The sequence below is a fragment of the Athene cunicularia genome (assembly GCF_003259725.1).
Source record: "Athene cunicularia isolate RWA chromosome 27 unlocalized genomic scaffold, athCun1 chr27_part1, whole genome shotgun sequence".
Taxonomy (NCBI): Eukaryota; Metazoa; Chordata; class Aves; order Strigiformes; family Strigidae; genus Athene; species Athene cunicularia.
Genome location: NW_020799138.1, coordinates 1 through 14374, shown reverse-complemented (window position 1 = coordinate 14374; position 14374 = coordinate 1). Strand labels below are relative to the sequence as shown.

The 14374-nt window shown below is 42.1% G+C and overlaps 1 protein-coding gene across 5 annotated transcripts in view; it reads left to right on the top strand.

Moving 5' to 3' along the window:
* Nucleotides 1-13532, top strand: part of LOC113489253 (G protein-activated inward rectifier potassium channel 1-like) — a 13827-nt gene extending 295 nt beyond the window's left edge. For 2 of the 5 annotated variants that reach the window (XM_026864863.1, XM_026864864.1), the window contains exons 2-4: nucleotides 1-871; nucleotides 7350-7566; nucleotides 9439-13532. The exon at nucleotides 1-871 ends at the window's left edge or, in 1 of these variants, runs on beyond it. In XM_026864863.1, the coding sequence (XP_026720664.1) occupies nucleotides 221-871; nucleotides 7350-7566; nucleotides 9439-10013 (1443 nt within the window). In that variant the 5' untranslated portion in view covers nucleotides 1-220 and the 3' untranslated portion in view covers nucleotides 10014-13532. Of the gene's footprint in view, nucleotides 872-5512; nucleotides 5663-7349; nucleotides 7567-9438 lie in introns of those variants that run through there. The other 3 variants (XR_003400017.1, XR_003400018.1, XM_026864865.1) reach the window with 3 other exon arrangements.
* The last annotated feature ends 842 nt before the right edge of the window (nucleotides 13533-14374 follow it).

Sequence of the window (14374 nt, the reverse complement as noted above, 5' to 3'; positions counted from 1 at the left end):
CTCACCCGCCGGCTGCGCGGGGCCGGCGCCTCGTTCTCGGTCTCCTCTGGCTGCTCTGCCGGATCTTCCCCGCGCTGCCGGCGAGCGGACGGCACTGGTGGCGGGCGTCAGGGTGCCGTCCTTCCCGGGGGCCGGCGCCGCGCTTGACTGCTGCTTCGCGCCCGCGGCGAGGGGCCGCCGCGTCCTCACCGTGCTCGCAGAGGGCCTGGCAGCCGGCAGCATGTCAACTGTGCGCAGGAAGTTTGGGGACGAGTACCAGGCGGTGGGCCCGGCTCGCAGCGGCACCCGCAGAGAGCGGCAGCGCTTTGTGGACAAGAATGGGCGCTGCAACGTGCAACACGGGAACCTGGGTGGTGAGAGCAGCCGCTACCTGTCTGACCTCTTCACCACGCTGGTGGACCTCAAGTGGCGCTGGAACCTGCTCATCTTCCTGCTGACCTACACGGTCGCTTGGCTGGTCATGGCCTCGATGTGGTGGGGCATCGCCTACCTGCGAGGTGACCTGCACCGGGCGCATGATGACACCTACAGTCCGTGTGTGGCCAACGTGTACAACTTTCCTTCTGCCTTCCTCTTCTTCATAGAGACCGAGGCCACCATTGGCTACGGGCACCGCTACATTACCGAGCGCTGCCCAGAGGGCATCGTGCTCTTCCTTTTCCAGTCACTGCTGGGCTCCATCGTTGATGCGTTCCTCATTGGCTGCATGTTCATCAAGATGTCCCAGCCCAAGAAGCGAGCTGAGACCCTCATGTTCAGCCATGCTGCAGTTGTCTCGCAGCGGGATGGCAAGCTCTGCCTCATGTTCCGTGTCGGCAACCTCCGTAACAGCCATATGGTGTCTGCCCAGATCCGCTGCAAACTGATCAAGGTGAGGCCTGGTGCAACAGCTGGTGGGATGGGGCACCTGGGTTGCAGTGGGTGATGCGAGCAGGGCACAGGCCAAGTGCAACCATGTGCCCATAGTATGGGTAGCATGGGGCTTCCCCTATGCAGCCCCTGCTGCTGCCTGCTGGTGGGTTCTGCCCTGCCTCAGAGGCAGCTGCCCTGTCCCTTGGTGCATGGGCAAGATGATGCAGCCGGGGCAGTATGACAGACTTTGGAAAAATTTGCGGCTGTCAATAGTAGGAACCACGAAAAAGCGAAGCAGGCGTAGTGGAAAAGATGGTCTCATGAGAGACCTCCCAGGGGCATTCCAGTGGATTGTGAGGCTGACAGGAGGCCAGTTTGGTTAGGATGAATGTGTCAGGATACATACAGGATAACTACAGGGAGGGATACTAAGGCATATCCCTTAACAGGTCTCAGCTGGGAATAAGAAATTGATTTGTAGTGACGTTAAATTAGGACAAAGATCAACCTCGACCTCCTCTTCCCTTCAGGGAAACCTGGAGAGCTTATACTTGCAGTTCCTTACCCCATGGTTCCAGGCAGTGGCCTCCCAGCATTTTAGAGGGATTGTGCAGGTCCTTCAGTAGAAAGACCCTTTCACTGTCACAAGTGATTTATTAATCACTGGCAATGGTCAGTGTAATTCAGAATGCAAGAAAACTGGAATTCAAAGGAGGCCATAACAAAAAAAAAGTAAAGAAATCATCAGGAGACAGTAGAGTTTGTTGGGCACAGAATTCTGGAAGATCAGGCATGAGTACACTGGAAGGAAAACACTGTGTGTGGCATGCCGAGATGAAGCAATGTAGCAGCTCATAGCAGCTATGTCTTGTCATGGGAGCATGCTTGATGGTGAGCATTGGAACCTGGATCCCAGTGACAATGTTAATTTGAGAATATCACATTTGAATGTTTTAAATGTTCTATATTCTCTACAGTAATCCTCTCTTTGAAGCAACTGTTTGACCATTTTAGTAATCTGGAGAAACAAGCATGATACAGTAGGTGATGGGACAGTGGTAAATGTGAAAGGTTGGTTTCCTTCTGTGCAGAACAGTTGACTGAGCTGTTAATTTTTCTTGTCTCAGAATACCATTTCAAATGGAGAATCTTCTAAGATTCAAAAAGAAGTAGGATGTATATATGAGAACAAGCTGTCAGGATTTACAATGGACCAATTTTGGTAGGAATCGAAAAGCCAGCTAAACCATGATTTTTGTTGATCTCTAACTATTAAAAATGAGCAGAAAGCCTCCGCTGAGGTATTTAATTCTGTCCATCATCCAAGATGGAATGCAAGTCAAAGTGGAATAAAAGCAGTGTCACAGTTGTGTGTTTTTAGTGACGGTGATTTGTTACAAACTTCTGAAATAAAACATGGAACACACAAGCTGGTGCACTTTCTGCTGATAAACTTATTGCTACACAATGCTGGTATGCAGATGATTGGAACAGAAAACATAAGAATATTTGATGGACCTGCTTGACTGATTCATCTTATGATAGCTGTTTCATAGACAAGATAGTGAATCAGTGAATAATAGTTGCTTTCCTTCCAACGGTCATCACGCTCATGACTTGTCTTCAAGCTGCTTTGTGACCTTTGGCAAATATAAGTTATAAGTTTGTGACCTTTGGCAAATATAAGTTATGGACACAGGGAAGTGTAGAAGTGAAAGTGTACTAGCTGCCTCCTCATTACAAGGCAGGGTATTACTTCCTGTGTCTTTCTGTAAATCCTCCTTGGTTTGTTGAGGTGCCCCTTGAACTGGACACACCATTCCAGCAGTCATAGAGGCCTTTCTGGAGTGTGTGAGTTTACATCAGCTGCTTTGAAGTAGCTTTTTGTGTCCTGTAAACTTCTGGTGAATGTGCTGAAACTTGCTTACCGTTGATCTTCAGTGAGTTCTGCCGAGTTGTGATTTGTGCTCTTTCCACTGTCTGCAGTGCTGTTGACAGCTGATCTTGCTACGCTTCTGCAGCCAATCACATAGCTAGATTTTTTTTTTTACTTGTGTCACAGTGAAAGAACGTGAAGAAATATGTCTTATCACCCTTTTGTACTTGAGATAGGACACATTTAGTAGTGAACATAGTGTTTTGGTCGGACCAATGGAACGCTGAGGATTTACTTTTGTAATGAAAGCACACCAATCTGAGTCTGTCTGAATGACATTTACTGGAAGCGTGATATATGCCCTAGGATATTTGGTAGATTACAGTGGTACCACCACACTGTGCTGGCTTCTTTTTTTGGTCCAGGGGACTGCCCAGCAGCATGGCATACTGATGTAATGGAAAAGTCTGGGGCCCTTTTTGGACTGAGTTGTGGAGAGTTTGGAAAACAGTTACAGGACTAAGTGTCCATGTTTCAGCAAAAACGTTTCCAGAACCCGTCTTTCTAATTCAGTCCTCTAGAAATAGGAATAAGCAGGCTTCTGAGGCAGTAAAGAGAAAGAAGCTGGTCAGAACTAGCTGCTGAAAAAGTGTAGTTAGTGAAATGTGGAAAGGTCCTGGCCTTTTCAGCGTCACAGTGAACTGTATTTTTCTGCCTGTTAATTCATACGTCACTAGTATGGCTGAGTGATCTGGTGATAGAGGCAGTAACCAGCATCCACCACCTGGTGATCAGTATTGGTTTGTTAAAACTTAGTTTCGATACCTATTTTGATCTGCTCTTGATGGGACTAGAGATATCACTGATAAACATAATAGTGTTGGTGTGTAAGGTGGTATGTAAAGTATTTCAGCTAGTAGCATAGGATGTTTAGATTCGGAAAGCTGAGAAATGTAAAATTGTCGTAGCCTGTTTTCAACATGTGCTAGTTTTGAAAAGACAGTTGTGAAGCATAGTAGCCATAGAGCCAGTGCTCTTGGGGCTGTGACCAGCAGGCACCTGTTCTTTGAGCCGTACTAATTAACAGCTTTGAATAAGCTGAAAGCAAACGATTGTAATAGTTCACAAATGGCAGATGACAGGCATTGCAAGTAAGTAAGAAGATCCATTATATTGTGATCTCATTGATGTGCAGAAGGTGCAAATGATACAATTTTTAATATCATAGAATCATTCACATTGGAAGGCACCTTGAAAGATTTGTAGTCCAACCTCTTGCTCAAAGTGTGGTGAGTTAGGAGGTCAGACCAGATTGCTCTGGGCTGTTTCCAGTCTGGTTTTGGAAACCTTGAAGGACAAAGGCTGCACATCCTTGCTGGGAAAGATCTTCTACTGCCTAACTGTCCTCATGATGGAAAAATGTTTCTTCAATCAAGCCTGAACTTCTGTAGTTTCAACTTGCCTGTTGTCTCTCTTGGTCCCGCTATGCACTGCTATGAAGAGCCTGGCTCCATCTTCTTGAATACCTTCCTCTTAGGTTTTGGAAGGTTGCTATTAGATCCGCCTTTATGCTCTCTCTTCTCCCGTCTGAACGAGCCCAGCTCAGTCAGGTCTTATTTACAGTTTGGAGCAACTGGACTATATTAAAAAGTAGCAGTCATCCTGGGAAATATCTAAACTACAGCTCCAGGTATAGTGTCACTAGCAAAAACCATACAATTCATTAACAGTGGTATTAAAGTAACAAGTTCATATTATTTCAGTAATGTAATATATAATAAACGTTCTTGCAAGTCTAAGGGTGGGGCATAAGCGTAGGTAGGTGCGATCAGGGTTTTTCCTCTCGAATACCAGAACTGAAAATACAGTAGCACTTAATGGCAAATTAGAATGTACCAGTTTAGCATCTAGATTCCCAAGTACGTACCAGTTTAGCATTTTTTTAGATTCTGAGTTTCTCTACAATGTACTGCAGTATTAAGCTTGGTGGTCATCTATCTTTTGCATCCTGCATTTTCTGCTCCAGTGCTTAATTAGTCCACCTGGGTATCCAAACATAATTATGTGAGTTCTCTAAACAAGTAAACTGAAAGCAGGTTAATAATAAAACTGCATTGTGTCCAGTTAAAGAAGGATGTGCATAAACAACAGGGTTTAGAGAAGCAGCGAGAATGAAAAGGATAGGAGCAAATACTTGAAGGGCATAAAATGTTTGGTCAGACACGAAAACCGACTAAGCAATGATGCAATGGAATTCTGCCTAGTAATAAGAAACAAGACAAAGATCCAGTGGCAAAAAGTTAAAGGTGGAAAAATCCAGTAATAGGAGGAGTGTTTTTTTTTCCTTAGCTGTGAGGCAGTTAACCTTTGGAAGAACTCAGCTCGACTTTTGGATTCTCCATCTCTGGCCACATTTGAAATGGGGCACTTCTAAGTAATTGTGCCCTTGTTCAAGCATGTATTAATCTGTGGAGTACATTTGGTTTTGTGTTACACAGGTGGTCAAAATAAAGAATCACAAGTGTTCCTTCCAAACTTACTGTTGATAGTTTATAGTCCTCTGCTTTGTTTTGTGATTCTTTGAGTAAAGCTGTATATATATGCAACAAAGGTCCCTGTCTAGGAGTCTTAACATATTATAGGGCTGCTAAGCTATCTTAATTCAGGTTAATTTCTTTTTATTTAACAAATAAGTTTCTTTTAAAAATTCTCCATGCCCTGAATAAAGCAGTCCTGTATGTAAGATACTGAATACCTCAAACACAACCTTTTGCTTTCTCCCAGATCTGTTACCTCTAATCATCCTCGCTGGATTTGTTTACTATTGAGTGGATTTGATCGAAGACTCTTCCACAAAGAAAAATGGTTTGTAGATGAAACAGTTCTTAAGTCATTCAGGCAGCAGTTTGTGCAAATATACACATCTTTGTCTAGGTAATTGTATTTGATAAAACTTTGGGGAAATGTGATGTTTTAGACATTGGTTCATAGAGCTAGCTCATGTTGAGCCTTGTTACCTTGAAGCAGAGATAATATGTTGCCAACCAGTTTGTGCACCTGCTGAAAGAAGAGTAGCCAGGCAACAAAAGCAGTGGTGTAGCCTGCAGCTTAGTTCAGCAAGTTCCCTCTTGGAGAAGAGAAAGAATGTTTTTGCGGTAGTTTTATTACACCTTTGCATATAAAAGAGACGGTCACAATTGATACATAGTAGTGGTTTTGATAGCTTTTATATTACAGTACTGCCTTTAACCTTTCAAAGCACAAATAATCCATAAGAATGCTTTTACAAGCAATCAGCTGATACTTTCCCTGTCCTCATTGTGAGTGGAGAAACTGACTTTTGAGTGAGGGAGAACTTGGTTATTTAGATAGGAAGAATTTTTTTTTCCTCAGCAAAAAACCAGACACATAGCACATAAATGAAATAATCAGTTGTATTTAATAAGGAGCTGTGCTCTACCAGCTACCCAACTGGTTATGTAATCGCCAGTAAATACCAGGCAATTAAAAATGCAGCGTTTTTAAGATACAGGTGGAGAGACAATCTGAAGGTATGCTTGTTGCTTAGGGAATTTTTTTTAAAGAGAGAAACTTTCTTAAAAGAATACCGATCAGATCTAAGTCAGTGGCAAAACTGCTAGCTTTGGCTTGCTCTCGGGAATAATGGATGGCGTTTCCAAGCAATGGAACCAATACATTGTCAGTACCAATGTAACACATTTAAAGCTATTTAGTAACTATGGAGTAGTCTATAATTTATAACTGTAGTCATCTTCTTAAAGAGTTAAGTGCTTTCTAATCAGGTAATAAGCAGAAAGGATTTTAAATAGGCTCTGCAAAGCTTCTAATTTTAATGGGCAATTTCCACCAGAGACTTTTAAAGCAATCAGCTGAGGAGCTGCCTGGCCAACTGATGTAATTTTTAGTTATACTCTAAGTACCAGGAAGATTTGGGGGGAACACTATGGGGCAGGGGGAAGTTATTTTTAATGGACCTGTGTAATGACATGAATAAAAATGAGGCACTTAGTTTAACAGTGATCATAAGTTCATTATTAAGATCAACATACACTAGGTGATACATGCAGACTGGTAAGGGATGATAGCATTGTTAATATTGATTCAGATGGTTTTATGGAAATGTCACCAGCTGTACTGTACGCTTACTATGATGCTTACCTTTGAGTTAGTACATCACAGTATCTCCCAAACAAAAATTGGTAATGTATAAAAATAATGAAATGTGAATTCGGGCAATGGATTGATATGCGCCTGGCTTGTAGATTTTGGTCTCATTAATGGGAACTTTTGACACAGATGTTTGTGGTGAACGTCCATTATAAGGCATGTAGTTTGGTACCTGATGTTTTTGTCAAAATATATATCTATATCCTAGTAAAGTTTGTAGATGATGATGAGATCTAGTGGCATGATAAGAAAAGTCAAAATTGGTCATGTGTAGTAGTCTTACAGTGTTTAGCATTACTTTTATCACCATTATGAAGACCCCAGACCAAACACATAGATGATAATGTCATGAAAGAGGGAGGCTGAAATTTCATTGAATTGAATTCATGTTTTGCCTCACACAGTGATTGCTAAATCATCTTCTAATCTTTAGTCCCGACAGACACCGGAGGGAGAATTTCTGCCGCTAGACCAGTGTGAACTGGATGTTGGATTTGGAACTGGAGCTGACCAGCTGTTTTTAGTTTCCCCATTAACCATCTGTCATGAAATTAATTCAAAGAGCCCGTTTTTTTGTCTGTCACAAAGATCACTAAGAAGCGAGCAATTTGAAATAGTTGTCATCCTTGAAGGAATTGTTGAGACTACTGGTAAGATTAATAATAATATGCATGCTCTAATTTTTAATCTTTGTTTTCAGTACTGATATTTTTAGCGAGGCAGGTGTTAATCCTTTTGGGATGCTAATTGGGGATGGTCCAGAATATCCTGCCATATGCTACAGAGCTTCAGTGGCCTTTACCAGTTAAGAGGAGACCTCCTTTCCCCACAGGGCTCTGTGTTACTGATGCCCAAAGTGACCAATACGTCCAGGAAGAAATGCATGCCGCCACTCTTTGAGTATGGCATGTAGAAGAGTATGACACCTTTGTGAGACTCCTGTTTTAAGGACCAGCTCTCTGGAAGAACATTGAACTTTAAAAGTTGCCGGCGCTGCAAAATGACTTTCAACCTACCTACCTTAAATTGAATCCAAAATAAGAAACCCAGTTTTACAGTACAAATACAGACTGCATAGTCACAGAGATTGTAGCAACACATGGTTATCAGCAAACGTAAGCTGGGATTTGTTTTTTTATTTTATTTTTTTTTTTTTTTAATTTTGATATGGCGTTGTCTAGACAACAGCTCACTTTGTGGCCTTGTCTTTTGGGGACTTAATTCTTTTATGAATGCTGTGACAACGCACTGCAGTTACGTAAAAAGATCTGCATCAAGGATCCATGTGTACTGTTTAAGTCCAAATCGTTCAGTAGGTTCATTGATACTCTGATCTTCCTCTCCCTTCTTTTGAGGATTTGTTAAACCTTGATTAATCAAGGAGTATTTTCATCCTTTCAACAAAATTACTGATTGCCTGGTTCCTGTCTTAGAGACAGTAATGTCCTTTTTGCACAGCCAAGTGCAATCATCTCGTGCTGGACAGGAAATGGAACTGACCACATACTATCCATGTCCTGCACTGAGCCCTAAACACACAATCCATCGGGACAAAACGTTCTTTCGTGTCAAGTGCATCAGTCTAGATCCCCATAGAAGCCTTTTTTTCATCCTGCAAATGAACCATATATCTTACATAAGCACGTGTTCATAACCACATTTCATGCAATTACCTAATTGGGTATCCCAAGTGAAACACTTTACACTTGTCTGAGAACTAATGTAGCAGTAATCAGAAAGCAAATCAGAATTTGGGCTTACTGACTGCTAATTCTGCCTCTGAAGAGTACTATGACAGGAGGTCTTAAAGCTCTACTCACCTGGGATATTTGTATTAATTCTAATCAGCACTGTTGTGCTGAGATTGTAACACATTTGTTGGCTTGGTTAGAACACATTTTTAGCTGTCACTTCACACATATAAATTCTGTCAGTGATGTATGTTTGCACTAAGTGGAACAAATTCTGTTACAAGCTTTACAGTGCTACCTATGTCTTAGCATGGAAGACAACTGCAAGCTCTCTGCACAGCTTTTGTCTTGACGTATCTGGAGAAAAAGTAGTCTAGCCTATAGAAAGAGAATTAAATTTTTCATTTAGCTTTGCTACCCCCACACCCAATCTTTGCCAGAGAATTCTGTAAGCCTCTGCCAAGCAACGTTCCTTTCTCCCAAGGTGACTTCCAAGAAATGGTATTGCATACAAACTACAAGATTGTTCTTGCTAGTGAGCTAATACTGTCTTAATTTAATATTTTACTTCTATCAGAAGTTGCTTGCTTGGTGTGAGTCTGCAGTATTTAATCCAATATTTACATAAAAATCTATTCGAACAATTAGAGGTGCTCCATTGCCTGTCAAGAGATTGACTAGGAAGAATCACTCCATTTTATAATCTATAAATTTGTTAGCTTATGGGCTATCATGGATTTATATCTGTCAGTCTTATGCTGTATTTTTTGTTTCGTATGCCAGTCTACTCGCTCACATTAGAACGTCACGCTCTTGTCTCTGTTTCTGTAGGAATGACGTGTCAAGCTAGGACCTCATATACAGAAGATGAAGTTCTTTGGGGTCACAGATTCCTCCCAGTAATGTCCCTAGAAGATGGCTTTTTCCGTGTCGATTATTCTCAGTTTCATGCTACATTTGAAGTCCCTACTCCTCCTTACAGTGTTAAAGAGCAAGAAGAAAACCTGTCCCTATCTTCTCCTTTGAATAGTCCTGGCAATAATAACAAAACCAGAAGAGAACAGGTTTGTTCGCTTGACTGTATTGATACTGCAGGAGAGAAAAACAAGCTCCCTTTTAAACTTCAGAAGATTAACTTGAGAAAGGAAGACCTTCCAAGAAGAGCCCTGAGAATGAGTTCCAGTAACACAGAGGAGACTTGCAGTATGGGAGATCTCTTGAACATTCAAGAAATACATCCTATCTCTAACAGTGAAGACAGTGATGACAGGATACAGCTGAAAGCCTTACAAATAAATGACGAGGCTTTGACTCAGTCTACCAGTGATCTAAAGTTACAGAAGAACCCTCAAAGTATGTGCGCTCTAGAGATGAAACTGGAAGATAATTTTCCTGCCAAACTTTGAAAAATGAACTCTGATTGCCTCTCTTAAGAGCAGAAGCAACAGGAGTTGTTGGCTGATAAAATTCAAGACTGGTGACCCGAAAGAGTCTTACAGTAAGTCTTACAGTAAATTCATAATTTTGTTTTGCCCCTTTCAGGAAGAACGATCTTTTTTGTATCATTGTTCTGTACAGATCCAACTTAGGTAGCATAATAGCATTTTGAGGGGCAGTAAGGACCGTTATGTCAAAGAGCTAGCTGCCCTAAAGACATTTATCAGCATGCTTGTTGCAAATCTACATTGTCTTCCATAAAGCATATGCTTTTTCATGAAGCAGGGACCAGGTCCTTGGCTGCAGAGTGAAATATTCAGAGATCAAGCCAAAAAGGATGTAAAACCAGATGAAACACAATTTTGTGCAGCTCAGATCTTGGACCATTCCTCATGTGTAGAACAGCAGAACACAGGAAGAAACTTTGATGCTGCTCAGCCATAGTCCAGTTCTCTCTCAGTCCGTTGGAAGGTGGCATTCCTGTGCAGCCTAGTGCCACGCATCCTTCTTTCTCAGTGGTTGTGGCATGCCAGCTCCGTGGCCTGAGAATCTCGTTCATTGTCATTAAAGGCTTCCTTTACTTTACGGTTTGCAATAGCCATTTGTGTCATTTGACTCACACAAGCTCTCGTAAACACAAGGATTGTTTATCCTGCCCAAAATTAGACCCAAGCACTCGATCAGGGGGATCACATGTTGAATTTTAATGACCGTATCACCACTCACCGTGAAGAGAACTTGTAATCTCAACTTAATGGTATGTCTCATACCTCAAATTCATGAAATTTTACCTTGGAGACTCATTGTAAGTAAACATAAGCAAAGCACTAGATAATGCTCTGTCATTACAGGAGTGGACAATAGTATGTACACATCTCAGAGTTTTACTAATGAATGTTTGGGTCTTTGATGTTGCTCTTTTTTTTTTTTTTGGTTACATTTGCCTTCTTTTATGTATGAGTCTCAATTTTGTAGATTTGACATTTATGGGATTATGCAATTTATTGCAGGGTAGAACTCAGTTTTAACATAAATACATTAAGATACTGAAAGAAAAAGCAGCTCAGATCTGTAGCATGTTAAATGTGCAGCTGAGAGAGGGCTTTCATGGTTTGGAGCCTAATGAAGCATTCTCTCAAATTGCCTCTGGTAGTAATGGTGATTTACTTTGAATTGTTGAATTAATTATTTTAGAAGATCATCACTGGAAGATGGCAACCTTATCTGTAGAAGGGACCAAAAAGATGTTAGTGAATATTTATACAGAGGTGTTGGTATTTTGCTATTCAGTATGTCTTTAAAGAGTTGTACAGCTTTTTCTAAGTGACTGGCCTTGAACAAGAGAGAAATATGCTTTTATGGTTTTAAAACAGATCTTGCATAACTGAGACTGCTGTTTGCCTTACTAATCATCATGAAATGGTGAGAACTAGACTTCGACTATCTGAGATTTCCTGCAGTTCTACACTTCAGAAAAATTTCATTACTATTAAGCTGTTTTGCTGTCCCATCTCAGTCTGTGAAAGAGGTCTTTTTTTTCCAGTTGGTGATGAGCAAGCATAATCAGAACTTGCTGTTTTGTAAAATGCAGTGTTCTGTTACTCAGCATACTGGGTGCTTATCACTAGCAGAGCACTCCTGTTACATGGACAGAATTTGGTCAAATTTAAAAGGGGTCGTGGCCATATTGATTGGCAACACATGCCTTGATGACTAGAAAAAAGAGGTGAAGTGATATATCCAAGCTGGGGATGGCTCAGCTTGCATAAATTGCTACTTCTATCTTTTGATCTCCTGCCTACAGTGTGGAACTAGAAAGTGGTATTTTTTTAAACAGGTAGGATTTACTTGTTGTTTTTCTTGTTTATTTTCAACGTGAATTTCAACATTATATATGTGCTGAAATCTGTATTTTCATTTATTAAATGTATTAGTATGGGATATTCAGATGACAGCATGAAGACTTGATGGATGATGACTCTCCCCACTCTTCAGAACAGCCAAAATTAGTATAAAATAAATTTACATCCACCTTGTATTTCGAGCATTCCTGTGAGTCAGTCAGCTCAGAGTGCGTTTCTAATAGACACAGAAACAATGAGCAAAAGTACCCTGTATCTGCTTTTTCCGCACATGTCATGCAGCTGTCAGACACATAAGGCAGTAGTATTCTGTGCTGCTGTTTATTCTGGAGGATGGTTCTAAGCTATTTTCAGTTTTCCCAGTTCTGGACTACTCCTATAGCTACAGAGAAGATTTAATTGTGGCCTCCCAAGACTTGTCTGTAGACCAGTCTCAATGCTAAGCAGAATCTTCATGCTCTAAATGTATTATGGAAGGGCTTGCAAACCATGTGGTGGTTTTCTGCAATGCCTGCTGTGACAAAAATAATTATCAGAAGTAGTTCTGGGAACCCTATGGCGACTCTGTTCTTACTGCGTGAAGCAAAAGGATGTCTTCCTGAGACTGAGGGCTGCAGCGCGTATCTCTCCTAACACTATTATTATTACTCTTACTCCTCAAGGACTGTATTTGCTCTGGAAGAGAGTAAGGATGAAGGAGTAGAAAAGTAAAATGGCACAACAAGCAAAATGACAGGGTACCCAGAGATCCAAGAGGGCAAGGAGGAAGAGCACAGCTAGCTTTGCGTGGCCCCAGGAGGGCACCAAGGGGCCCCCAGCGACTGCAGAGCCGTGTGTGACCGAGGAGTCACCAGTGCCGCCACCAGAAGCCGGATGACAAGGTGGATCAAGCCCCAGACTGGAAAGCAGGTGGGAGCAAACCATCCCCCAGCTCCAGGATCGTGCAGGATGGACCGAGCAGGAGCAGGGAGCAGTACGTGCCCTTGCTTTTTCAGCGGGTGGCCCGGCTCCGAGCCTGCTCTGTGGCTACAAATGGAACCCTGCAGCCAGGGTCTCCAGCAGCATGTGCTACGCCAGCACAGCGTCAGAGGGATGACGGCCAGCGGGGCGGCTGGCTGAGACACATCTGTGCATTGTGGCCACCCACCACCTGCCTTGTGACTTCTGGTGCTGGGCAATGCAGGTGGTCAAGATCATGACAAAAACTTTCTCCTGTGCCACCCAGCGTTCAGTTCTGTGCTCTGATCTGAGGTCTCGGTTTGATGCTGTAGAGGCATGACACATGGTGCCAGACCGGTGAGGTGGCAAGGAGCTGAGAGGTGTGAAATGTGCTTTCAGGCTGCTAGTCTAAGCACAGACAGATGCAGTTTTCTCTCAACTACCAGAAATTAATTCCATCCCCAAAGGAAAAAGCTCAAGGGAGGCTGATGGCCGCTTGGTGACTTGCCACATCAAGGGCAATAGCAGGAGCTGACAGTTCCCCACCAGACTGATGAATGCCAGTCCAGTAGCAACTGTTCAGATTTCACAGCAGGTGAAAGCATAATGGCACCAAGCCCTGTGAAATTTCAATCCCAAGTGTTATTTATGTGTAATGACTAATAAGTGATTGGTTTACTCTTTGTACTCTTGGCTATGGCTCCTGCAGTCCCTTTGACGTGACAAGAACCTGTGACAGTGCGCCTGAGAGAAGGAGGTTTGTATCTGAGGGGTGCATTTCCAGGGACTTTCAGAGCTGTTGGTAGCTTATACGTGATCTAAATAGAGATTATATGTAAGTCTAAATAGATATCTAAGTCTAAATAGATGTAAGTGTAAACAGCTAAGTCTAAATAGATACTCTATGTAAGTGTAAATAGATATGTGTGTGTGCAAATATGTATGTCTAGATAGATATTCTGTAAGTGGAAATAGATAATATAGATATATCCTAAATCAATATATGTGTATAAATAGATACATAAGTGTAAATGTCTTTTAAGATTGGTAAAATGCAAAGAAACCCTGGTCATAGAAGGGATTTCATCTCCCCTCTGGCCTCACCCCCTAAAATATCTCTATTGAAGATATAAAAGCACTTTCAGAAGCTGCCTGCTCTCCCTTCTTTTTCCTTTTCCCATCCCATTCTGGGGCCGATTTCCTTCAAATTGGGCCTGACCCCTACAGGGTCCTGCAGGCAGAGCAGGAGTCACTACCACGGCACAAAAATACCCCAACCCCCCTGATCCTGGGTCTGCAATGGGAGGAAAAAACACAGTTTTTTTGGGGAAAAACGGTTCAGTTTAGGGCTCCTCTGAAAACCAAATCTGCCTGGATTTGTGCAGCTGGAGAGCAGAAAACCACCATTTTCATGCACAAAACAAAAAAGCACCAGTTTTTATGTTGTGGAGAGGTGCTGAAAAAACCCAAAATGGAATATTTTGGAAAAGGAAAAAACCCGCTGATTTCTGTACTACAGAAAAGCAAAA